The sequence below is a fragment of the Corvus moneduloides genome, chromosome 3 (genome assembly GCF_009650955.1).
Source record: "Corvus moneduloides isolate bCorMon1 chromosome 3, bCorMon1.pri, whole genome shotgun sequence".
NCBI lineage: Eukaryota > Metazoa > Chordata > Aves > Passeriformes > Corvidae > Corvus > Corvus moneduloides.
This window is the reverse complement of record NC_045478.1, coordinates 51401460-51429253: the sequence shown is the minus strand read 5'-3', so window position 1 is coordinate 51429253 and position 27794 is coordinate 51401460. Positions and strand designations below refer to the sequence as shown.

General features: G+C 37.9%; 1 protein-coding gene across 1 annotated transcript in view; it reads left to right on the top strand.

Moving 5' to 3' along the window:
* Positions 1–500: 500 nt before the first annotated feature.
* The window catches only part of FRK (fyn related Src family tyrosine kinase), a 51660-nt gene continuing 24366 nt past the window's right edge, over positions 501–27794 (top strand). The window contains exons 1-2 of the mRNA XM_032101525.1: positions 501–1363; positions 22824–22945. Coding sequence (XP_031957416.1) covers positions 933–1363; positions 22824–22945 — 553 coding nt within the window. The 5' untranslated portion in view covers positions 501–932. The remainder of the gene's footprint in view (positions 1364–22823; positions 22946–27794) is intronic.

Genomic DNA, 27794 nt, shown 5'->3' with positions numbered 1-27794 from the left:
ATATACTGGTCAATGCAATGTCATTGTTTACATGGTGACCGGAAAACAGCCATTATTTTTATATAGGGTTATCTAATTAGACAGCCACCTAGAGAAATGCTTTCTGCTAGTGCCTTGGTTTCCTTAAAATGCAGAATAAGGAATGCATTAAAATATACTGCTTTATTACTGTAAGCCACAGGTATTTGGTTTTCTTTGTAAAAAGAGCCCATCCCAGCTGAATAAAGAAAAGCCAGTGGATTGGTTTGAGGGGCAGGTATTTGGCAGGGAATGTGCCCAGGTGTGAGTGAGGGCGGGAGCCACAGGTGCACTCCCGGTGAGGGCGTCTGCCAGTCTCAGGTGAGCAAAGGCTTCCCACTGCAAACTGAAACCAGTAGAAACCAGGAAATAAAAAGAAATATTCATTCAAGCTGTCCACGTCAGACTGCTGAAGAAGCAGGCAGGTCAGTTTGGTTAATCATTGCCAAGACAGACATTCACCACTGATCATATGACCAGACCACATCTGAGATAAGAAAACACCCATGTCCAGCAGAAGGAATTGAAAAGCCTCCCTTATTTACATGTTTTGACGTTATTGTTTTGCTGTAACAGAAGGGGCTCCACACTTTCCTGTTCTCAGAGCTCAGCACAGCTGTTGTGTTGCTTTCCTGTTCTGAAGAGGAAGTGAGAAATTCCCTCCACACGTGTGCTGGCACTTGAATGCTCAGGTTTCACTCCCTAACTGGGAGTCGTCTGTAATGAGCTCTCCGTGGGACCCAAAGAGGAGCTTCCAGCTGTGCCAAGAGCTGCTTCATTTTGTGCCAAAGGAGAAGGAGGAGAAGAAGTCTGCAAAAAGCTAAGATGTGGATGGGGCAAAAATTGGTCTAAAGGTCTTGAAACCAGGAAAAGCAAAAGAAAAGCAGAAGCAGAGGAAGGAACAAAGAATCAGGATGGGAAACTTTTGCCAGAAACACTGTCCCTGTTTGGAGCCTTACCTTTCCTGCTTATTCTTTGGGAGAAATGGTGAGCAGGAAGACAAAGGAGGCCAAGTCTTTGCCAACCTTGCTGTGGTAAAACCTGATCTCCAAGCAGGACAGAAGGAGCTAGAGAGTAAGATTAAAGAGAAGCCTTTACCTCCGCTGCCTGGCCAGGATCTAGCAAACATTTGCAACTTTGTGGCACTGTTCAACTACGACGCTCGCACTGAGGAGGACTTGAGCTTCCGAGCTGGCGATAAGCTGGAAGTGCTGAATGCATCCCATGAGGGATGGTGGTACGCCAGGCTCCTCCTGCCAGCGGGGTCAGTCTGTCCTGGCCGCAAGCTCACGGGCTACATCCCTGCCAACTACATAGCTGCTGACCAGAGCATCGAAGCTGAGCCGTGAGTAACCCACGGAATGTGAACTGAGGCTCTTTTCTGTTATGTTAGATAGGTTTGGGACAGGAGGTCATGGCCTTTTCTCTTGCTGTGCCCTGCCACACTCAACCTCTGGTGGTCCTAGAGGTAGTAGCACTAGTTGGTATGTGCAAGGAAAAGACATCGTGGTCACAGGAAAATAAATTACCAAAGGAAGAGTGTGGAGGGGTTTTATTTTGTTTTAAATAATTTCCCTCTGTGGTATACCCTAATCAGTTGTTTAAAAATCATCTGGGAAGGTCAAGTTGGTTACTGCTGTGATGGTTCATTATTTTTATTTGTGCTACCCAGAGAGTGAAAATATATGACCCCTGCCCTGAACAGTGCTCAGTTTAAACAGCTACAAAGTTACCAGTTAATCAGTTAAAGCAAGCTACCTTTGCACCTTTCCATTTTCTTCTGAATGATGGGTGAGTCTCTAAGAGATAAATTTCTTATGGTTTCTTCTAGACTATGTGCATCTTCCCTGGAGGCAAATCTCTACTCTCAGGACAAACTTAACTAGAGCAAGTATTGCAAAGAGCAAAAGTTGATATAGCAACAGAGTACAAATGAAGTTGTTAAACTTTTACAGAGTTTAATTATCCATCCCATGTTCTTCTGCCCCTTTGAAACATGCCAGATCTTATTAAATATTCTGAAATAGATCAGGAATCACACAGAATCAGTTACTTGGCTCCCTGGTGATGATGAGTGAGATCTGAATCAGCCTGGGCTGCACAGTTACTTCTGTGTGTTGCAGTGAGAAGCAGTGTTTGCTGAACCAGGTCTGACTGTAGTTCCAAAGGTATGTTTTGGCAAAAATTTTCACTGTGTAAAGAAACAGCATAAGCGACATTCATTATTAGTCTCAGAATTAATGTTGGCTTTAGAGGGATGATGATGCAGCTTTTTAGTTAAATCTCGTTTGGACCTGGAACATCATCTCTGACCTGATCTGCCCACTGTACTGCAATGGGCTAGGAAAATTGGCTCAGATATGATTATGCCAGTCTTTTATCAGCTGTAGGATTTGTGCTAGAGGCATTTTAGGGCAACTCTAAGATTAATCTCTAACCTGAAGACCTTAGTTTCTAGAGTCTGACCAGCTGTTTCTATTTCTGTGTTCAGCCAGACAACATTTTCAATGGTCATGTTCAAAAAAATTCTTCCAACTGGAGAAATTAATCTGCAGAGAAGGCATTTTCTGAATCACTAGATAAATGGCGGTAGGCTCTAATTCTGCTCAGCTTGGCCTTTGCTCTCTTTCAAGAGCTAGTTTTATTAGAAGTCATCAGATTTCTTCATGCTGTTAATACTTTCAAAGTAATTTTTCTCAGTTTTACAACGTCTCAGCTCCTAAGGTCCTTATCTTTCTATATCTAGAGCTTCAAATACAAAGTTAAGTTTGCCAAAGTGCATTGTTGTATAACCTCTGGTTTTTTACTTGTTACTGAATCAATTTTATTGTTTTTTTTACTTTTTTATATACCTTTTTCCCTTTATAGTAAAGACTAAGTTACAAGAAAACACTTTTCTCTATAGATTGGTAGAACACTGGAGAGGAAAAAATGAAGAGTTTCCCCAGCTCTCAGATGAAGTAATTTCTCCAAAATGAGCTTTTAATTTCACAGCAAGCCTAATCTGGCTAAACATGTTGTCTTTTCTCAGATTTCTCTCTAATTCACTTGGCTTTAGTGATCTACGTATATATATATAAGACTTTCTGCTATCAGCCCACACACATATAACAATAATCTAACTGGGGTTAGAAAGGACCTCTACAGGACATTTGGAGAGTCATCCCAACTCAAACATGGCCAAAATAAAGATAGACCTCTTTGCTTTGCTGAACATTTCCAGTTGAGCTCTTCATCCTCATGGATAGGATTTTTATTGCCTTGTATTAAATTGGAAGATCCCTTGCTACAATCTCCTCCAAGAATTCCCTTTCACCCACCCTCTGTAGTTCACACCTCTGTTATCCTAGTGAAACAGTAAGAACAAGAGTAATGATGGCTTAAAGAACTACCCTTTGTTTTCCTTAAAGATTGCAATTAGAAAAAAGTTGTTCTAATGTCTCTTTAATGAAAATTCAAAGCTTAAATCACACTCTCTGCCCTGACCTAAGTTTATCTTCTCTCATCTATTTTGATTTTAATTCCCCTTGGCGTTGGCCAATTTTTCATGGCCATGATATAGCCATTTGTGGAAATAGGCAAAGTTTCTAATGCATCCTTGCATCCTGTATAGCAGTCCTTTGTGGTTCCAGCACAGAACTGACAAAGAATGGAAGACTTACAATCTCGTGTTCACCTGCCAAAATGCACATTTACCATATATTTGCAGTGTATTTTTTATGCTTTCAATATTTGCCAGGCACAGTTGATCAACAGTCTTCGACCTAACTGAATGCACATTTTGTAGCACCAGCCAGCTTCTGTACATCTGCAGAGACAACAGGAATTTTATTTCTGGATTGCATCTCCATCTTATTAGACAAATAAACACTGGCTATTCTGTTCTGAGAAACAGACTTTATTCGTGGTGTGACTCTTAGGAAGCTTGGGAAGAAAACCAAACCAGTCACATTCTTTAGCAGCTGATTTCCGCATGTTTGTGTAGAAACTGTTTTAAATATTGCATTCATATGCATGCATGGCTACTTGATAAAGTCACTGAAACAAAGGAATAGAGGGGCACAAAAGGTTCTACAGTGAGAGATGACAGGGCCACTCTTTACGCTTAGCCAATAAAAACTTGAAAGCTGCTTGCAGGGTAGTCAAATTTCTTTTGCCTGTGACCTTCAGAGGTATTAACAAGCAAATATATCTGGCCCTCTTTTATCAACATATTGACATGGTCTTTATTATAGGGACAGTTAGAGATCAGATAGTCCATCTGGGTCTGTGTTATCAGTTCTGGCAGAGAATAATGCTGGGTCATTGCTTGTTCTCAGCAAGTGCTGCAGTGGACCAGTTTGTCTCCTTGCTGAAGTTTCTGTGAATTTTTATCAGGGACAAAGGCATGCTTTTTTTACTTTTCCTTGGTAAAAAAGACAATGAAGTAAAGCAAGAAGGAAAGTGAGAAAATTCTTTAGATAACAATTTTTTTTCCTGGATATTTCTGACTGTCCGATACGACTAAGGTAGAGCTGATAAGGTCGATCAATATCTGGGGGAAAGGGCAGAAAATATTTGCAACATCTCATCTGGGGAAAACAAAAAATAAACACTATTCATAACAAAGGCCATTTTCATGTATCCTTGGCTGTCAGAACTGAGAAAGAATGAAATTTATTTACTGTGTTGCTATCCTCAGACCAAGGGTTATTGGTAGAAGTTGTATGCTAAAGTTGAAGGGAGAATTTTTTATATTATGTTTTGCTAGTATATTTATATTACATAATAGAACTAAATTGTGCCAAGAGTCAAACACTTCTTATTTGTGCATGATTTCTTGTTTAAAAAAAGGTCATTTTACTTCCTTCCTTTGGCTTGAGCAATCCCTTCCTAGGTGGATGACTTGGATGAAATTAGTAACAATCTGTGTGAATAGAGGATAAAAATGGTAAATCCATGGGTTGGGTTCTGTTTGCTGCAGCATTTCAGTCCCAACATGTGCTGCACAAGATTAAATACATCCAAGAAGTACACACCTGTCAGGTGGAAAGATTGTGAAGGAATTGTCTGTAGTGTCTCTGGAGACAGGTGTGTTCTCCTGGCCCCACCTGGGGTAGGTGGGACAAGGCAGTTGGGGAGTTGAAGTGTTCATCTGGCAAACCCTAGTCACATAGTGAACGTTCTCTTCACAAGGAAATAAATCTGGTACCATGAGAACATTATTTTAAATAATATCTGACCAAAAGCAGACACAAACTATGCTAATGATAAACTAGCAACTGTGAGAGCACTTGGTACTTCTGTTTTCTCTGCATCACAGGTAGCAGTCAAAACCATGAGCCAGACAGATTTTTCATTTCTAAGGTAGTTTGAATGAGGTTGTATCTGCTGCATCCAATGAATTTGGAATGCTCTTCTTTCTGTGTTTAGACACATAATACTTAGAAAAAGGCAAACAAAAAACGCTACTGGAGATAAAATCATATAATTTAATTTGCACATCCAACAAAGGATGATCAGAGAGAATAACTTGACAAATACCAGAATTGGAATTAAAAGATAAATCGTCTTGGCAAAGAGTGTGACCTTCCTGTCTCTGTGCTCTTTTTCTGTGTCTGTTATTCTGCACTACAAACAGGAACCATAGTAACACATTCACCTGCTCTTGTTTTATTACTGCCAGTTGTTTAAACTAAACAAGAAAATGACATAGTGCAAATTGTTCTGGATGAAAAAATATAGCCCAGCTGCACAGTTAATTTTAATGAAGCAAAAATAAAAGAAAACACCTCACTGCTGGAGTGACATGATTTTTTTTTTTTTTGTTAGAGGAAAGATGGAGTGTAGAGAGGGCTCTTGCCTGCTATCCTGATGGACCTGTTGGCTCTTTATTGAAAGTCAACTTACAACCATAAAATCACGGAATCACTGAGGTTGAAAAATACCTCTAAGATAATCAAGTCCAACTGGTAACCCAGCACCCCTGTGTTTCCCACTAAACCATGTCCCCAAGTGCCACATCCACATGTCTTCTGAACACCTCCAAAGGTGATTCCACCAGTTCCCCAGGAAGCTTGTTCCAATGTTTGACAACTGTTTTAATGAAGAAACTTTTTCTAACAGCCAATTCTCTTCCTTAGTGCAACTTTTCCTCTCTTCCTGTCATTTGTTTTTTGGGAGAGACCAACCCCCACCTCACTACAATTGCCTTCCAGGCAGCTGTAGAGAGCAATGAGATTCCCTCTGAGCCCTTTTTCCTCTAGACTAAACAACTCCATCTCCCTCAGCTGCTCCTCCTCCTTCTGCTCCAGACCCTTCCCCAGCTCCATTGCCCTTCTCTGCACATGCTCCAGCACCTCAATGTCTTTCTTGTAGTGAGGGAGCCCAAAACTGAACACAGGACTCACCAGTGTCGAGTACAGAGGGACAATCACTGCCCTGGTCCTGCTGGCCACACTATTGTTGAGAACAGGCCAGGGTGTCATTGGCCATCATTCATTCCATGTGTTCATGCCAGCATTACTGACACAAGACTGCTCTGCTGAGGGAAGCAAATTCATACAAATTCCTAGTAGATTAGGTCAAAGGAGATCATAGCAATTACTTTTAACTTTTGTCAGTTTTGAAAACATTTCTTATCTCTTATATCTTATGTAGGTATTTCCCAGCTGGTGGAAACTGAGCCTCAAACCTAATCAATGAAATTTCACCAGTCAATTCCACAGTGAGCTTTTTAAACAACCTTTTGAAAGTAGACGTGTCTTGTAGGTTATTTTTTGTCAATCTCCTTAATTCCTTCACCTCCTGTTGCCTGACTCAGCTTTAACTATTTCATACATTGACTGAATCTCAGTTACTATAAGTGAACAATAAAGCTTTCATTGGGCTGACTTGTTTTAGACTTCCTGCAAAGTGAGGCTTTTGGGGTTTCATTGGTTCCTGTGGGTCATTTTTCAAAGTGGTATTTACAGTCAAAATATCTAGAGGCTTTTTTAAAAGCGAAACCTTAGATTCTACTGAATACCTCAGAAAACTGAATGTAATCCACTGTGGTTTCTGTGTGCTCCCTCTCTCTTGCTCTCATAGTTCTCCTTTCTGTCACAGTACAAACTCCTAAGGACACCACCAGAATCACCACTAATCCTTGTACTGAAATGAACTTGTAGAAGTTGTTCACTGCTAACCTCACTACACAAAGTATTGGTAGATTGTTTGCATATTCTTGGAACCTGTGAAGTACAAAAGTCATTCTTATATATTTTTTTTTTTTGTAGAAAGAGTCTCTATCACCAAAATATGTATTTACTATGAAACATTGAAAAGGCTGCATGTGAAATTCCATCTTTTCTTTCAATTGATATGCTTTATCTCTGGTGTTTTTTTGTGTGTGCATACATGTGTACACACAGAACATAAAGTTTATAAGACTGATATTTTTAAGATCATGCAATCGTCCCATGAGACGATGTGTGTATTGCAAAGCTAGACCATGCTTTTGATTTTTTTTTGACTTGGAAGTGCCTTTCTTGAATTTGAATGATGGAATACTGCAAAAAGGCCATGAATGTATTGACTTAATTTCTTTAATTATGGTTGAGCATTCCAGTGCTGTCTTCAAGCACATATCAAACTTTGACTTAATTTCTGTTCGTTTCTTAAATATTCAAAGACTATACTGAACACAAAAGGAAATTGTTTACCAAACTGTGAAGGGTCAAATTTTTTCAAGTGCCTGTACTATTTATACATCCATGTGCATATCCATGTCCAGAAAATGTGTCTCTTAGAAAAGTGGAAGGAATTATGGCATTGTAGATGAGCAGTTTATGAACACTTGTCTAATTAAGGTCACCTATTTTCTGGCAATGTGGTTTTCTAAATATATATGACTTTATCCATTCAAATTCTGAGAAATTAAGAAATTTTATCCTACCTTGTCTTTGTTTGACATTAGTGTGAACATTATATATTCTAATCATTATCTACTAGTTTTCATTACCCTATTATGAAATTTCTGGCAATGAATCATGTGAAAACCAACATCCTTAAAACACATCCTACAAATACAGCCAGTTAGCTTTCCCTAAGACTTGGTAAAACTCAGCTGGCCTTTACAGTACCTTTTAGAGAAAAAAAAAAAAAGTCCACATACTGGTTGTAGCAACTCAATAGTCCTGTTTGGTGAGTTTTTTTCCAACTCAGTAAGAATAAACATTCGACATGCTAGCATAGAATAGTTGTGTTTGAGTAATGTTGTTGGCAAAAACATTCTCCAGGTATTGTACAATGTTTCCTCAATAGTTGTCTTTGATGGCTCTCCGCCCAGGGCAATACAGAGCCGTGCAGAGCTGAGTGATCTTTGAGCAGGTTTAGAACTGAGAAATAGTAGCCAGCAGTTCAGCTAGGCTAAGAAGTCCTAAAGCTGAGCTCATTTTAAACAAACTAGGTCAGGTATCTCTGTGAAGAATTATTTTGCCACATATGAAAAGCACTGTTGGTTATAGAAGACTTTCTTTGTGTAAGATTCTATCATACTGAAGAGATTAAGACGTAAAAACATAAGCGATACCCTACAAGGTCAAACCAATGGCTCCCTCTACCCCCATTACTTTCAGATAGGATTTTGTGAAAAGTGCACAAGCCCCTCTACTTTGGTCTCTTACTTTTGTACTTCACCAAAGGCTGGAACTATTGTATAAGCAATATCAAGGGTACATCACTGCCATGTCTAATTACAGACCTATTGTAAGTTTGTTTAGCAAAACCATAGGTGCTGACACTGTACAATTCTTTATTTCTGTCAGTGGGCAAAGACCAAGCTACTAGGACAAAAAACAACCCCACAAAAAACCCTCTCATCTCTGCAGGAAGTTTTATATTTCTAAACAAGTGTTTGGCTTTTTTTTTCTAGATGGTTGACTGCTTACTCATGAGTGGCACAAAAAAAAACATGCTGAAAATAAATAGACACAAAAGGAAGTGGTAGTACTGCACAGGTCCCTGTGCCGTTCAGGAACTGGTCCTTTACGCATCACACCTATCTGCCCCATCTACACTAATGCCTCTAAGTCAAGCCAGGCTGCAGGCATCAATGACTTTACCCTCACAGATTTATCCATCTGTTAATTTTGCTCCCTACCAAAGATGCAGTGCTAAACCCAGGATATGTCCTGTTATTATCCTGCAGGCATTATGTTCTAACATGAGGCTATAGCAGATATTGCAAACATTATGATGCTGAGCAGCCTTCCAGCAGCATAGTTTAGATGACACAAAATTTACCTGCACTTTAATTTTAAAAGAGGTTAGTAGAGAAAATATGTTTCATCAGACTCAGATGTTTTTCTATAGTAAAATGTTTTGTTCTTTTTCAAGCTATGTAAGCAAGGTATGCATAGCAGAGAAAGAATATAATTTATTGGGTGATATTTAAAAAAAAAGACAAAATATTATTATATATTTACTACTCTGGGAATGAGGAACTGTCAATTTTCAGTTATTTTTAAACAATACTATACAGGAGATATTTGAAGGCCCTTCTTGTGTTAAATCTTTAAAATTAAACTTCTTTACATAAGAAGTTTGTCCTTCATCAGAATTTTCTTAAATGTTGACATTCAGGTTTTCACCTCATATCTGTGTAAAGAAAAACATGAGTGTTATAAGAAATTAGAAAGGAAATTTACATCTTTGCAGTTTTCAGTTCTCCAGACAGGCCTAGAAATCATCTGGAAATAGCTTTTCAGAAGATCAAACAAAATATTGATCATGAAAAAGCATTTGTTTTCTCTATCATTTAAACCACGTAGCAATACATACTTTATTTCATGCTGGTACACTAATCCTAATCAATAAAAACTGGAAAAACAAAGCAGTGATTTAAGGATAAGTGATGGCTCCATAAAGGATTGCACTAACCGACATTTCACTACTTCTATGCAGAGTACTCTATAATATTTTACATTATAAATTTATCTGCAGTAATGTTGGTAAGCATTTTTCCTTAGCTTTCTCTCACTAAATTAGATATATTTCTAGTTTAATTAATAATATTTTTTTCTGTATTTGTGGCACAAACAATTTTGCAGCACAACTTTTCAAACCTCACTGCAAAAGAAGAGAAGAAAAGAAATCTAAGACTGACATATTGGAATGAATATGTACCATGAATTTCAGAAATGTTGAGAACACACCAACCTCAATTTTCCTTTTGAAATTACTGATCTTTTCAGTTAGTGGAAGTCTCTGTAAGGGAATATGGAAGGAGTCTTTGCTTCTCTAAAGGTGTGTAGTGAAGGGAGCCATACACACGGACACGCAGAGAAACCTGAGGGACACACGAGGAGGGTGGTGGTGATGAGGACGAGCTGCTCAGTTGCACTCATAGAGATGGGTACGTGGAGTGTGGGAACATTTCTTTTCAGGATTATCTGAGGACTTTGTCAACAAGGAAAGGGAGGCAGACACACAGGCACCAAACCTGACAAGTTAATGTTAACAAAGACAGTAACCAGAAATAAACTCAGTCACACTAGCTGATGAGCTATCAGGAAATGACAGGAAAACTCAGACTGTGCAACTGATAAGGGTGTAAACCTGGGTGTTTAGGATGTTATTCCAGAATAACAACTTGATTAAAATGGAAAGATAATTATTAGTTTTCTGAATATCTGTAAGGAAAGAAAAGAGAAAGTGAGATCTTGTTCTTATTACAGAGCTAAAATGCTTGAAAAATCACCCAGAAACTTCCTGTGATGCCGACATACCTTTCTGACATGGTGGTGTGATCTCTTGCAAAAGAAATCCTGTGTCTTGGGCTGAAAATACACACACTGATATGGAGTTCGATGTGCTCCAGCTTTACTTCTGGAAGTCAAAGGTATCTTTAGTATGTCACCCTTCCCATCTGTCACCCTGACAAGGTTAGTCTGAAAGCTGAGAGACCTTTTATTTAAGAAATGTGTCCCTCCATGGAAAACCATTCTGTCATTTGGCTTAGAGTCACCTGAGGATGCCAGACTGCACAGTTCCTTTCGGAATCCCTCTGAGGACAGAGTGTTCTGGTTGTCCTCCACTGAAAGTTGACCCAACAGATCACACAAATCCACCAGACTGCTGGCAACAGTCTGAGGAGATGTGAACCCAAGTGAGTGTCCAAGAGAGAGCTCTGCACAAAATGGATGGAGATATCTGCTCTGCCACCAGTGTCTTGGGCAGGCACAGGGGGGCTTTTGCTTCCCAGGGTTTGTCTATTACTTCTGTACTGAGGTGAGTTTCTCTGTGAGAAAAGAAAATAATTTCTCTGGAATGATTTTCTCAAGAAAATCAATTGAGTGCTTTTGGAAGCTGTAATGGTTTAAATGAATGTATGACTGAAAATTTTCTTGTCTATTTGAGTTTCCCTTAGCGTTAATTCATGTTATTTGTGTCTCTGTACCGTGCTAACGTTAAGCCTACCTCAAGATTTCCGCTTTGTTCCTCGGTTATGAACAGCACAGTTATTGCTACTTTTACAGAATATTATGTCAGTATAGAAGTACAAACATATACAGGTACTACTAACATTGTTGCAAGATTTTACAGTATTATTTGAAAGACTCTATGCAGCAGAAATAGGATCTCAAGAACACATCTTAAGTTTGAGGGTTTTTTAAAGAGGTGATAATATGGCTGTATTTCACACCCTGAATCCCAAAGCAATGGGTGTTAAAAACAGTGGTAGCCTTTCATTGACTCCAAATGCAAGTAGTTGTATCAGAACAAGCTTTAAATGCAATGGAACTCTTACCCAGGTGCAAAACTACAACAGAGAACAAACATTAATGATTGACTTTAGTCTCTTAAATTGTACTTATGTAACTGAAACATCACAAAAAGTAATATGATATCACTTTCACCTACTGTTTGTTTTCTCATATGGAAGAACTTCAGAGCAGATTAAATAATACAGCATGCAGATGACTAATATTGTGGAGAATGAATACAAATGTTAAAATTAATTACACAGTAGTGAAGCGGGCACTCACAAAATGAGATTAATTTATGGATATTTCCACAAATTAACCTATCAGATTGTGATTTGGTTACTGGTTTATTATCTTTTGCTCCTGTTGTGCAGTGAAACCAGTATTGGGTGAGCTATTCTAAATTCCACAACTCGTGTGCTTGGCCTTGTAATACTACTCCTACAGAAGAAACAGTAACTTCCAGTCATTACTGAGTGCAAGAGTAGCCAAAGGTGAAATGGTTTGTCATCCTGCAGCAGACTCAGAGCAAATCAATTTCTGTTTGTGGCACGGTCAGCTGCCATTATCAACTACTGAAAAATGAATGTAATGTTGTGTGTAATCCCTTACGACACAATCAGGTGACAGTACGGTCATGGCCCACCAAAGTCCTTCTGGGAAAGGTTTACGCACAACGTGTCACAGATTTTTAGACTAATGCACAAGCAATCTTGGTATTTACGTTTACAAGACAGTAAATTTGTTTTAGACTGGAAGAGGAAATGCCTGCCATTGTGGTCGGTTTAAACTATCTTACTCACTGTTGAATTTTCCTTTACCTAAACAATCCCACACAGTTACTTTATTGTAAAAGCCTGTGAAGCCCTGACAGGCCCTTTATTTAGGGCACAGCTTGCTATTTCTTATAAAAACAGTGGTGTAACACAAACCAAAGATACTTCTTGGACCAAAACAGGCTTTAGGGGCTGTTTTTTTTTTTTTGCCCTCTTTACATGAGACAGTAATCTCCTGCAGTTTCTTCATCTCCGCCCCAGTGATTTTTTAGTGGAACCTGGGGCTCCTTTTGGGTCTCAGATACACACAAGGTCAGTCTGCCAGGGTAGGTGGGAGTTTTACATTTGCTATGGTAACCTTGCAGCCATTGGGATTGTGTGGAGTAAGCTACTGTTCAGTGTTACAGTTGAGTTGTCAGTGATTAGTAAAATTGAAACCATCTGTTTTTAAAGGTACTGCATAATGAAAGTATGGTGAATCTACTCCTTCAGTCTAGAAGTATAAAGACTTTTTTCTGGCAATAACCTGAAATTTCTCGTCTTGCTACAAAGAAATGGTAGCAAAAGTTCTGCCTAATTTTGGCAGTAAGCTCATAGACATTCAGTCTCCAAAATATTACCTCTATTTATTAAAGTGCTGTTTTCCATATTACTGTAATTAAGCATCTATGCACATTGTAAATTCCAGCAGGATAGTGACTATAATATATTACAAACATAAGTTTAAATCACCTCTTTCTAGTTAAAGGTCCCCTTTTACGTGGATGAACCTATCACTTGTGTTCTAGTGCACACATTCATTATCAAATAAGTATGGGACAGGAGAAGGGAAAAATGTCTTCTTTCTCCTGGAAGAAAGAAGCAGAGAGGTTTACCAAGAGTCTTTCATTTTAGCTTTGCATGAAATCAAAATATTCCCTGAAATAAAGTGAAGAGTATTGCTTGGTTTTATCTTGTGTTCAGATAATGTAATCATTGCTGTACAAAATTAAAATAAAAAAAGTGTTATGTATTTTTGAACCTCCCTTTGAAAATAGAAACAAAAACCCTTTAAATTTTAAAATTATTCAAATTGAGTACTTTCCCAAATTAAACTGTAATATTTTGTTTAGAAAATAAGTGGGGAAGTATAATTTAATTCTCTTTCCCTTTTTGCTTCTATGCCTCTTCTCATATCTTCTCTTATATTCTGCCATCTCATCAATAAAACTCTCTCAAGTCTAACATAAATTTACTGTTTCTGGAAAAACACCAACCAGTCAGCTATATCTGCTAACAAGAACGCTAAGAAAACGTTATCCAAAAGCCAAGAGAAAAATGGGATCTGTTATTTTCCAAAACTGTATTTCACACTGTAATGGTTATTCAAAGAAAAATCACAGTGTTGATCTCAAAGTATGGAAAATACAGCGAAACTTAGAGCGTATTGCTACAGACGGTCACTTTCAAACATACAGACAGACTTTTAAAAACATAAACTAGTGCTGTTCTGTTGCTTTGATAGATCTCTGCTGCTTACATAGTGTAGAAATGAGCCTTTTTTTTTACACTACTATTTGATACACAACTATTCACATGTTCTATGTTTTTCTCTTTAAAAAGAAAAACAAACTTAATCCATCCACTGTGACCATGAAAAGACTCAGAAGCTCCAAGTCCCACACACAATGAACACAATATAGTCTTCCTTTTAGTTTGTGATAAGTTATTCATCAGGGTTCTGAGCATTATACATCACTCAGTTCTCTCCGTATGAAGAAAATTCATTGTAGTTGCCAAAGGTTAAGGGTGATGCCCTGACATAAACATTCCTGAAAACCTGAATTTCTGGTTTCACTTGGAGGGAACTAGATTCTAATTGAGGTAAATAGGTAATCAGAACTGTGCTGCGTCACTATACATAAACAATTTAAACAATTTTTTTATTTCAAGTCCAAGTCGGGTACTGTCTGCAGTGTGTTAAGATCTCAGATAATTTACTTATGTAATAACGTATTAAGATAGAGAAGGGTGTTGTTACATAAACGTTTTTTAACAACTGCCCCGAGTCACTTTTTGCTGATCGTACTTTGGTGAATGAGGTTTAAAGCAATGATCTCTAGACAATAAGTATATGTGATGAAAACTAATGTTAAAGTATTCTTTTGGCAAGTACGAGAAAGAGTGGTGTGATGAACTGAGAAAGAGAAAAGATCTGTATAGAGCAATCCTCACAGTGAGAGTTAGTCTGTGAAATTGTTTCAAGAGATGTTCTGTAATGTTGTTTTCCCAAGTAGGACTGGAATGGCTGCCAAAGGCCAGACTTTCTGTGGGGGCAGAGTAAGATGAAAACCAGCATTTGCTGAGCAGTGCAGCAGCTCAGCAGCAGGCTATAGCCCTTGGGCACTGAATGCAGTCCTCAGCTTTGTCCTTCTTTTCTCATCATTGCCTACTAACTCTGACTTTCTTCTCTCAATCCATCCACTTGCTAGTATTCTATGGTCCTCGCAGCTTTGAATTTTTACTGTCCTGTTTTCTCCCTCCTGCAATGTCCTATGACTTCCCTTACCATTTATCATTAACTTTAAATTCCTTCCTCTTAAATTTTGTCCTTCCATGTATCCTTCAGTATCTGATAATAAATGACAGTGAGAGACAGACAGAATTAAAAATGATCCCAGGCATGCCTGTAGAAAGAAATAAGGAGGAAGGGCTCTGCCTGAAACCCAGTCTTAGGTTTTCTAGATTCTGCCCAATTGAAGTCTGGAAGCCCTAGACAAATCCCTGACTTTTCACTGCGTAGATTCTTATGCCGTATCTGGGAAGGTTTGTGTTTTTGAAAATGCTCTTGAAAGGAATCTTTCTTGCAAATGTTCATCTTCATGCTTTAGCCAGAGTAAAGATTTTTCTGGTTTTGGTGTGTTTTACCTCGTGTGGGTTTTTTTTGTTTTGTTTTGTTTTGTTTGGGTTTTTGTTTTGTTTTGTGTTTTTCCTTGGTTTTTGGTTTGGTTTGGTTTGTTTTTTTTCCCTGAAAACTGTCATCATGTTCACTGTAGACTATATAGGGAAAAACTGAAGCAGCCAGCGCTCATCTCCCACACTCTCCTTAATGCACACAGCTCATCATTTGTAAAGCACATCTGTTTCTTAACTATGTTATATCTGGAAGGCTTTAATCTCTGCAGTGATATTTCCTAATGTTTTTAAAAATCAGCTCTTGAAGAAATGCTATTACTTCATTAGTCTTATAATTAAAACAACCTAATATTTTCTATCAGAAGAGCCTGTTTAGTTGCTTTTAATTTTTCCAGTCTTTACCTGATTGGGTGTGAATTTTCCAGGGTTGATACCAGGCATGGGCTGCCTCTTTCTCTGCCTAAAAGCAAAAAACGTGGCTCAGAACAATACAAGAAATATTTTGTTCGTGTACATTGGAGAAAGGGCTTGATATTTAGTAGGGAAGATTGCTGCACTAAAAGTTCGTGGTTTTTTGCTATCTAAGAAAACTTTGCTTCAAAATAACCAAGGTTTTGAAAATACAATTAGACTTTACATGTAATAACCGAACATATTCATTAAAATGTGACAGTTGCATTCTCTATTTCTGGTATTTTGGGAAAACCCAAAAGTGCTTGAAGCCTTCCTGTCAGCATAGAGAGGACTTGCTGGTGGCTCCCTTGGTAAACTTCTGCTCCGGCTTCTGCACTATTCTTTACCCACAACAGACTGCAAACCTGGCATGGATTAAAGCTGGTTCAGCAGTCCTCTTTGTCCTGCATGGATGACAGCAGTGAAGAGTGCTGCACACAAGCCTGTTCAGTTTCCATGTGCTGAGTAAGGGAAGTGGTCACAGGATGGTCATATGATGAAAGTAATTGAGTAAGACCCTGGAGGATCTCCCTGTCTCTTTTTCTGTCTCTTTAACTTTCTGTACATCTCTCCTTGTCTTCTGTGGCACAGAAGTTAGCACCTATTGCTGTCCAAATAAACTACTACATACTGCAGAATGTTAAATTCACTGAAAGGCAGGTCCTGGACTTTTCAAGTTAGAATCCAAAATTAGTAGAAAATACTTATAATATTTTCTTATTGCCTTAGTCCCTTTCTGGGCTGTTTCTCCACCACAGAAAGTATATTACAAGGGAAAAGCACCATAAAAAGAATTTAATGAATATTTGTAAAGCATTTGGATATTACAGTCATGAACTATAATAGAGGCTGCTAGGAAAGAATCCATTCATTTAATTTTGTAACTGGCATAGAGAGCAGAGTCTAAACAATGTAAACTGTTTACAACAGTAAATGAACTCTATCTATGCAATGATGAAACAAAATAGAGTGTAACTTAACTATTCAGTGAGCAGCATTCATATTAACACTGCAGGGAGCACTGGATATGGTCATGTAATTAAAGATGGTATCACACTGGATCTTCTGTAAATGGCTGAGTGGATGCCATGAAAGCAATATTAATATTGTCATCTCCTAAATTCAAAGTACTTGAATGTGCAGTTACAGCTTTCTATGACAGTAGATTTTGAGGCATTTAAAATGTAAACTTCATAATGCTGTTGGAGCTTTTCTTTATTTGTTTTAACTCTTACATAAGCTTTCTGCATTCCAGAAGAAACTACGATATATGTGGTTTTGGTATAGATATTATCTGGGGTTTTTTTGTCCTCACCCAAGAATTTTGCTCTAATTGCAATAATTCTTTGCTCTTCTCAGTTGAGAAAACTGTTCTCCTCAGCCTAGTACTACAGACACAGTTAACACACTTGAGTTAATCTTCTGGAGAGCCAGCTAACCCTTTTGTCATCACCATTTGCTCCCTAATGGAGACTTCTGGTTGAGAACCACAGGAATCTCAACAAACCCTCTCAGCTGTTGACATTTAGCAGGCTCATGAGATTTACCCTAGCATGAGAAAGTAAATCCCAGTGATAAGCACTTCTGAAAAGTGAAAAGCAAGGTGCCCTTATGCCACAAAGTGCTGATCCAGGAGTGCTGATCCAGGGTAGGATTATGCTGTCCATTTTAACATCTTCAGTAACTTTTGAAAATAAATGTTATGTGACTGATATGCTGTTATTCATCCTGTTATTTCTGCATGCTGTTTCTCAGCATTTTTTGTACCCTTTCCTCCCTCTTCATTCCTATTGTAATGATCACAGTTTCTATACATGGTTGTACAGCTGACTCAGCCCTCAGGATTTTTGCTTTTAATTGAACATTAACGAAATTAAGAGTATGTTACAGACCTCTGCTTTTAGCCTTGTCCTACCTCCAGTGTCCTGTAGCTTCAATGAGAAACTGAAATAATCCCCCCATATCCCAGCTACAGCTAGTTATTAAAGCAAATTCAGTGACTTCAGGTATGACATTGTGGGGTTGTCATGGAGATTCTGACTTTGCTCTTGTACATATTAAATCTAAGTAATGGTAGAGGATAAAAGTGGGAAACTGTTCTCTGGTGAGCCTTAAAGGAAATGGATAGCAAACTGCCACATCATTTTCTCTGCTGGCTTTCAGTGGGGATAACAAAAGAGCAGTGAGAGATCTACTGAGATTTCCAAGAAAGTTAAAGATTGCAGGTGTTATTTCAGAGTTGGTGTTTAGCTTGGTCATGAGCATCTTACCCACATCCCAAAAGGGGATGCTCACAGGGTCCTTAACCATAAATTTAGAGTTTCTGTTGGAATACAATTGCAAAGGAGCTGCCCAAGGACTGACATGTCCAAAGAAGTATTTTGTCTAGCTCATGACTGGGGTGCTTTGGCTAAGGCTCAGCACACAGCTTATGTTAGAGTCAGGATTTAGCATGTTAGGGATGTAGGAGAGACCAAGAGGAGAGGTCGAATGTAGGGAGGTGTGGGGTCTGTAAAAGCGGTGTCCAAGGAATGGCAGGCTGCCAAAAAAAATATTTCCCCTGAGAGCATTTTCATCTGGAGCATGGCTGGGAATCCTTTTTTTTGGGAGGGGGTGTAGTTATGAATGTTGGATAGAGTTAATTTCAGGACAGAAAAAGCCCATAGTTCCCAGAGTAGTTGAGATCTGTAAAATCTTCAGTCTCTGTCTCAGATATGTGCATTGCACTGATTTGATCAGAAGGGGATTTTGCATTAATGAGAGGGAAGAAAACTCTTTTTGCATACTCTTTTTTTTTTTGTTATGGGGATATTTATGGGTTTTGTTTTTTCCACTGGAGCTTTTGTTCTCTTCTAAACATGTTACCAGGCACTGGAAATGTTGCCAGTGACATAGCATTGGGGAACTTCGCCTCGACATTTTTCTTTGCTTTAGCTCTTGGCCCATGTTACTCTTCCTCTCTTCTACTTTCCAGTATGAAAGTTCCTGCCATATCTTCCTGCTATAAGAAGTGCAGAAGTAGGAGTGACTATTTTTATTTTAGCAGATTTTTATGTAGCAAAGCACAGGGGGACAGAAAGCAGAGCCAGGTAAATGGGGCTTTGACATTTAGGTGGAGGTCAGCAGTGCATTGCACCCTGGCGGACAGAAGGCTTCTCAGGAAAGGGAGTGATAGAGCCAGGTGGAACTACCAACTTTTTCTGAACTCATGACTCCAGTGCAACTCAAACTGGGCTGAATAGGTAGGCAGGAGTGAGCATAAGGTGATGTGATCTCTGTTTCTTAAAAAAATTGCCCTCAAGTATAACCACCAGCATTCAGCTAGATGAAGGTTTCCTTTGCTGGAAGAAGATCTTTAGAGGTCTCAGCAGTGATACAGTGACAGTCAGGGAACATGCCGTGACAAAGCCTGCTGTGATCCATGATGTGATAGGGTGATCATAAACTTGCCAGAGGAACTGATGGCAAATGCAGATGTGATTACTATGCTATCAATAACCACACCAAATCTCACTGGTATTCCAGTATTAAGCATCATCTGCAACAAGTGAGGACTGTGTGTGTTATGGACGTACATGAAGGTCATGTTTTCTTCCTCCAACGTCCTCCTATATGTGGTGGCCAGAAGTAACCTGTAAGTACCCTGGAATTTTTAATGACCATATTCCTGATGGCTATGAATGATGGTGTAAGCAAGGGATTCTGAGGAAGCTGCTAGAAACAATCCTAAATAAACAGATCTGGCATCCTTACTTAAAAGGGAGTTGGGGTGTTGGATGCAGTGCTGGCCAAGAAAGCATATTCCTGGGTCTTGCTGACAGAAGAGCACTATTGATGTGCTACCTAAACATCTCCCGCTAGAAATGGAAAATTGCGCCCAATTCTGAATGCACTCATTTGTGCCAGACCTGGTAATCTACTGACCCAGCACTGTCAATCATGACCCAAAGTGACCTGGCTGTGAGCCGAAGTTCAGATTCCATGTAAGAATTGCTATGTAAGAATTGCTGGTTCAAATTTCTCTTGGACTGTCTGGTGCCAATACACTGCACTGCAGTCAGTTACTTACCTTGTGCAATGGAGAGTGTTTCACGTTTAGTTCTTGTTTTCCAAGTGTTCTGTTTTAAAACCTTCATCTGTCTTTGAGCTATAAAGCATGAATAGATTTACTAAGGATTTGGTGTTGTTTTGGTCTGACCTTCCTATCCTGCAGAGCAATATCTCGTAGTGAGCAATTACTTTGATTCATTATTACTTTTTAGAGCACTTTTCCCTCTAAGATACACACTTTTGGATGAAGTAAAATATTAAACCTTTTGAAGCATAAGTTCAATTGCTAGAAATCAAAATAAGCTCTTCACGCTTTATAACAGGAATTTAAACTTCCATTACACTGAAAATAGTACTTTAAATTCAGATGTGCTTTTGTTAAAAAAAGAGTGAGTAACAAATTATTTGCTTTGAAGTTAAGAGATTGTTTTTTCACATTCAATATTACTTTTGGCACTGTATAATTATTATTACAAACCAAATGGCTTTGAACTAAGAATCATATATTCAAGTGCTGTTAAAAGTAATTTTCCCTGTATTTTTCTGAAACATTATTCAGATCATATAAAGTCAGACAAATGAGGTAATACACAATATGTGTCCACTTTTCACCTTCCATAATAATCGCTTCAGTTACACTTACCTTCTCTAATATTGTTGCTCTAATTATCTTATTTTGAAAGTTAGGATCTTTTTAACTGCTAAGCTTATCTGGAGTCAGAATATACATATTATATATCCTGTATATAATCTTTAATGGTAATTTCATATCGATTTAAGTGAAGTTTTTCCAGCCTAATAAAAATAAACATATACATTGAAATGTTTTGAAATCAAAGAAGCAGACACTTATGTCTAAATGCAATGCACTTATGTGCATATTATTTCCCCAAATCATGGTTTATATTGTAGACATGGTTCCACATACACAGAGTAATAGTATATTAATTTATATTTCCAAAATAAACTAATAGTTTCCTCTAGTTGCATAGATTGTAATACTGCTCAAGTTTTCAGCTTTAGAAATTTCACTTACGAACAGTGTATGTTCAAATGTTGAGTCACATAAAGACTATATTTTGACTATCCTGGCCATAAAATCCAGTCTTGCTTACAATGCATTGGAAACTCTTTTGAGTTTTGTACAAAATTAAGTTCTTTTGAAAAGATGCTATCCTTGTAACCCAAGAGGAAAGGGCACAAAAAATAAAACACCTCTTCTTACACACTCTTACGAGGATCGGTCACTTTGAACACTATTGAGTGATGTCTAATGCTTCAAGGGGAAAAATATTCAAATTTTTTTTTTGGCTCATATAGTTTGTTAGATTTCAGATGTTATTCTCAGAGCAGGTATATTTAGAAATTTCAGAAAGATTCTAATTCAGATTTTAGGGCAGACCAATTTTCTTTGGGACTTGAATACAGTTGAACTTGTACTCTCGTTCCTTTGACAAGAACCTTAGTCAAGGATTTGAACATTTATTGATTACTTAGTTTTCTGCACTCTAATGAATGAATTAATTAAATTAATTAGTTGAATTAATGAACACATTTAACTAATTAAAATTATTACTAACATATTCCAGCTTTCTAGTGAAAGTACTTTGCTTGCCAAATATGTATCAAGACCTGTTTTATCCAAATCATCTTCAAGTCAGAGGACAGGAATATGGTCCAGAAAATCTGTCTTTGATTTTCTTTTGTTAATAAATCATATTCAGTGTGGGTTAGTGCTGTCTGTATTTTCCTCTTTTTATTTCCTCTTTTTTAATACAAAACCATTTATCAGTCCTCATGCTTGATCAGCTAAGGTATCACCCAGTATTCTCATTTATTTCCTCCATTCCTCTTGATGACTACAAGCCTTGCAGATACTAAAATTGTTGATGACTTTGTCTGTACTTTTCACTAGTAATTGACAAATCAAGTAGGCAAATTACTTGTGGTGCATTGATTTATAGTTGAAGTTTGTGTAATAGTTTTAGCTATGATTAATTTAAAAGGAGTTCTATTATGAGTATATGGCATATTTCTGATATCTATTTATCATCATTTGCTTCAAATAAGAGGTGGAGCTAATCTTGGAAAGAGCTTTGCATATTTGTTGGAAGAAAGCTGAACGCCACCCCAGTTGAAAGTGCTGACTCATTTCTGTCTTATTTCTGTTTAATTTTAACACAGCACAAAGCAGCAAGAGAGCTAAACCTTATCTCCAGAGCAGCAAATTAAAATTACTGCTTGAACAAGCCTTTGTGAACTACAGGGTTTAGTGAGAGAGGAAAAATGTTTTAGAAGGCATAGGCAGGAGTAGATTTTCACAGAACACAGGTGATGTTTGTAGTGACTTGGAGGATACGCTGGTTTTGTTTGTCAAAAAGCAGCAAAGCTGAAAAATTGCCAGTAACTCATCTGAGATATTGACATGGCAGTGGAATGCGGAAGCAGGGTGTTTTAAACCTTGGAACCCACGAGCCCATCTGCAGTTTCAGAGATCTTTTGGTTTTTAAGATGTCAGGATATAATCACATACCCTCAACTCTACATAGTTCAAGGGGCATCATTGGAGTTGGCATCAATTTCTGGCCCTGTAGCCTGGGCAAAATTTCTTGGTGATTTTTTCTGGGACAAGACCAGTCAGTCACTTCTGAATGCTCGTTGCCTTGAAAGCAGTAAGACTTTTCGTCAGCAATAAAGTCCAGATTTCACTCAAATGTATAAGTGATGTTTTCTAGCAATAAATTTGTTCTGTGGTTCTTGTTGGCTTTTTTCCCCCATACTATTGACGTTTAATTAACATAGCACAGATTATCTCTTAGTAAATATGCAGCATGTTTATAAAAGCTAAACTGTCTTCCTGGAATGTTTCACTGAATGGTAAAATTAATGGGTTTTATTTGTCCAGATGGTTCTTTGGCCCAATCAAACGAGCAGATGCCGAGAGACAACTGTCATACCCTGGAAACCAGGAAGGAGCCTTCCTAATCCGAGAAAGCGAAAGTCTAAAAGGCGAATACTCTCTCTCAGGTATATTCTAGTTTTTCATCTGAAGCAATGTTTTAAAAATTTCTCAGGTGATCTGAGCTTTTTCATCTTCAAGAACAATAAACTGTGGGCATGAAAATTAAATTAAGTTCACGATAACATTTTTTTCCCAGTAGATATATAAAGAAAACACGTAAAAAGTTATTTGAGCTTATATTTTATAGAATTTGTTTATCAATAAACTCAGAATGGAAATTAACTTTTTTATGGTCAGTACTTCCAATGTTCTAGCTGCCTTAAAATAGATAGTATTTTTGTGATCAAAGCATAAAAAATGTACATTACAGTTGTACACTACTGCTCTGATTAGCACGCAAAACAAAACTAAAAATAAAAGCATGTTGACAGATATCTGCAATTTAAGAAAAGGAGATTTCTGTTAGAGCTCACACTTAGGTTTTTATTTATTTGTTTTCAGGGATAAAATTCTAGGAAGATCTTCAAAGCTGTACTTTAGAATCAGTGATGTTTCATTGAAAATTTCGCTGTAAACATCAGTAAAAAATTAGATTGATGATGATTATGATGCATTTTGAAATGTATTCCTTTATTTGAATCTGAAAGGTTATCAAATTAGGACACTTATTTGTTAATAATTTTGCTCACTTGCATCTAAGTACGTAATGTTTTTTCATGCTTTAGATATCTACCATTTTAGATAGTAAATATGATTGTTCATTGGTTGTTTTTTGTGAACATTTCCCATCAAACTTGTCATACAACTGTGAGCCAGGAGTATAGTGTTGTCCTTGAGACAACAGAGCTATATACCCCAACTTCCTAATGTGCCCTACCTATATTAATTCCAGAGACCAGGAAAAGCTTTTGATGTTTGTGAATAAACCATGAGTAGTCATCTGCAGAGTTATGTCAGTAAAATGAGAGGTACCTTGTCCATAACCAGATCTTTTCATATTGACTCCTCTTTTGCCCGGATGATTATGTGTCCTTCACCTTCTAAACATTACACAGAAACACAACTTAATGAAATTTTGACACATTCTTGCTTTCACTTTCCCAATTATAAGTAAAGTGTATATACCTGCAATGTCTTGTGGTAAGGGGAGGAATGCTTTTTATTGCCAAGACAAAGAAATATGGAGTGAAATACAGGGAAGTTTCTTGAAATAAATGTCATATTTACAGTTCTGGGAGAGTTTATGCCACAGCTTTCAGTTTGTCCTCAAGGAAGCTGGTCCTTGCCATGAAGCGCTTGAAGGAAAACTACCATCAGCAGGGAATCAGACTGCTCCCGAGCTGGGACAGAACTGACCCCTGTGCATGCACACTTTCATCCAAGGACTGCATTACAGCCACAGACCTTTCAAAATGTTTTTGCTCCCTGTGCCAACTTGTTGCTGTGTTACATGGTTTCAGCTTCCTCCAAGTGTTCTTCATCAGTGAACTGATTTCAACCAAGGACTGGGCTAGACTGATAACAGGGTGGTGATATGCAGGGAAGGAAAGATAGGCTGGTATTATCTTCTTAATGATGGCACTTCAATACATGACACATTACTAAAAATCAATGAAAAATCTTTTGCTTATGCACCTAGGGGTGGAAATGCAATTTCTTTTTATTATTCTCTAACTATAGCCTTTTAGGAAAGATTTAAAATATTGATTATTTATGCTGCATCCTCACCACTTCTCTAACAGGAAAACAGCAGTATCTAAGTTAAACTATGAGATACTACAGAGAAAAATCCAAAAGAATGGAAATAAATATTAGGCCAGCATTTGTAGTAGGATAGGATCATCCTTTGATGCTGCTGTTTGTTTTTTTCCTTACAAACTTTGGATGGAAAATTTATTCTATCTGATTTAGTATACTTGATTCAATTACAAAAGCTTGTGGTAGGCATTTTTTACATTTTTGTATAAGCTTATTTGGGAACAGGAGATTTGATGATGACTGATAACAGCAAGGTATGACACAACAGTGTGGATTTGTTCCATGGTGGTTTGTTTGATTAGTGAAGGTAAGAGCGGCACTGAAGAAAATAATATACACAGAGGCAAAGCTCCAGCTGCAGGAGCCTTCATGCACAAACATGGGTTGTCCTCTGTGCATGTATGCATGAATGTACGTATCATCTCAGATTTATTAAACATTTGTGCTCTTTTAGGCAAAGGAAGAGGATAAACTCTGAAGCAATCTGTAGACACTATTGGTGGCATCACTTCCCGGTGCTGCTAGATCTTTTAGCAGCTTCCCAGAGTTGAACATAATTTATCCTTAACACGCTGCTTCATCCCAAAGAGCTAAATATTATTTCCTGCTTACTGTATCAGCTTAGCTGAATGGCACCTGTTTGTATTGTGCAAGCTCTTTTACTTCCAACCTAATAGTACGCATCATGGTCTAGATGTTTTATGTCCATAATCTCATTACTTATTGTCTACTTCTTGGAAAGCTAGTGCACTCTAAAGCAAACGATGAAAGGGTTTGTATTATGGGAAGCATTAGTGGGAAAGAAGGTTGTTTAGTTCACCAGGAGAAGGCAGTTTTCCTGCATCTCTCCTGTTTGTGCCATCAATAGGAATTATGAGACACTGAAGCTGAGGCAGAAGGATGGCTTCTATCTCCATGGTAGCTGATACTCTGGCAGGGGAGAAGTCACAACCCGATATTTTGGAATACGTCCCTAAATTCTATTTCCAATTTTTTTCAGTCCAGAAACATTAGACCTCAAAAGTCCCATCTTCTGTAGGTCTGATTGGCTTTGCTCTAGCTTTTGTTGCTGTTTTGGTTTCATTGCAGAGTAGATGATAATTGCTAGAAGAGTGACAACCTGGCTTTCAGAATTAAGGTCTTTAAGAAAATATTTTGATTCTCTGTCCAGCATGCCATTCAGTTAAAAAAGAAATTGAAAAGGAAGAGAGTTTTTTACCCAAGAACCCATAAACTGATTTTATAACTTTCATGCTTGATTTCATACTCATATGAGCAGGGAGATATATAAGAGATTTAATGTTAATTAAGGAGACAAATGATCTCCGTAGTAAGAAAAAAAAATTTTAAAAAATTTCAATCGTTCATGAAAATTACACTTTTTACTTCTAACTGGCCTTTTTGGGAAAACTCTCAGTTTGTGAGATTTGGATAACAAATAATTATTTAAATTAAAACAAAAATTCATGTTCAGAAAGGTTTTTATCATTTGTGAATAGTTAAATGGAAAGCTCATCAAGCCAGATAGGCCACTGAGATATGTTGCTATAAATTTAGAGTGTTTGACATTTTAAAAATAGGTTTTCCCATTTTAAAAATGCACGTTGTCGACAGATTTTTATGTTGATGACTCCAGCATCTGGTGTGAAATGCATTAAATTTTAAACATGTTGGTGCCATCTTAGACGTTGCCTCTTTTTAATTAAAAGCCATAATTTAGATGTGCTCAGCTTAATTGAGTGTCATTGCCAATGATAGCAGGAGGCTCTGTACTTAGCCCGTCACTGAATAATGGTATCTGAAAGACTTATTGCATTAAATAACAATGTAAATGGTTTGTGTTTTCTTCAGCTGTTTTTTCCATGCTCCTAAAAGAATATTATGTGCTTTCCTCTAGGCCACACTGGGTTCCAGCATAGGAAAAACAGGTAGTTGTTCAAGGCAGCAGAATCATCAAATCAGCAAAATCATGGCCATACTAAGGGGACGATTTTGGATCTGCCTCTGCACCCGTTCTGTGCCGGTGAGAGTGATCTCATGAGTCACCCTCCTCCCACATCCACGCTGGGTGTGGAGGCAGAGCAGAGGTGCTGGTGGCGGTGCTGCATGGCCAGTGCTGGGGGAGCACTGCTCACAGGAGCCACGTTAGGACACATCGTTTTTGGCAGTAATGGCACATTAGCGTCTTCATGATTCATTTGGTGAAGGTGTTGATTCTGCTGATGACACCATAAATTTTTGCGCCCTGGGGAAGGAGTAGTAAATTTTTTTATTCACGTTTTTCAGGTGGCAAAATCTAGTTCTGCTTAATCCAATCATGTGAAGATGGATAGCTGGGAGAGGATAATCCTTCTGCTAAACTGAAACCATGTAGAAATCTAACAGGGAGCCATAATTCTTTTGGAAAGGGCAAGTTGAGGAGAAAACCTCTGCAGCCTTCAAACCCAGCTACTGTGAAGCTGTGTGAAACTGAAGTTACAGTCCTGTCCTGGTTAGTAGTCTGACATGGATGTAGAGAAGAATGGAAGGGGTTATGGATAGCTCTTTCCTGAGTGACATGTGCTCTGTATAATGTAGGCAGAAGAGCCACACTGTGCTGCAGAGCTGCAAGTGTGTGCTGCAGGACCTGTACAGCCAGACTCAGCCCTGAGATGCAAGTAAACAACCCCCTGTCAAATACTGCACTAATCTCAGCTACTTATTACAAGATGAGACGGTATCAGTGCAGAAATTTTCTCCAGCTTCTTCACACACATCACCATCTGACCTGGATGCTGTCAATCATAAGGCTTTGTAAAAGGCTCATTTAAGAAATTAGAACACATCCTTCAAACCAGCTCTTGCATTATTAATGTTAGCTACTTCACAAGTAATAGTTATAATACTGCTAATAAATAAATCACTTAGTCAAACTACTATTACTTGTGATATACAACTGAGACTGGATTAACTCAGTCATCCTGTTGGCCTTCTGTTCACTGCATCATAAAGACTAATTAATTTATCTGGATTGATTTTCCTGTGAACTTTGGAAAAGTCATTACATTTTCAGTCCATTGTTACTGAATTACCCTTTCCTTCATTTTGCTTCAGCTGCATTTCCAAATGATACATCACAAAATCATCCATAAATTTTATAGTTAAAAAGTAGTAATT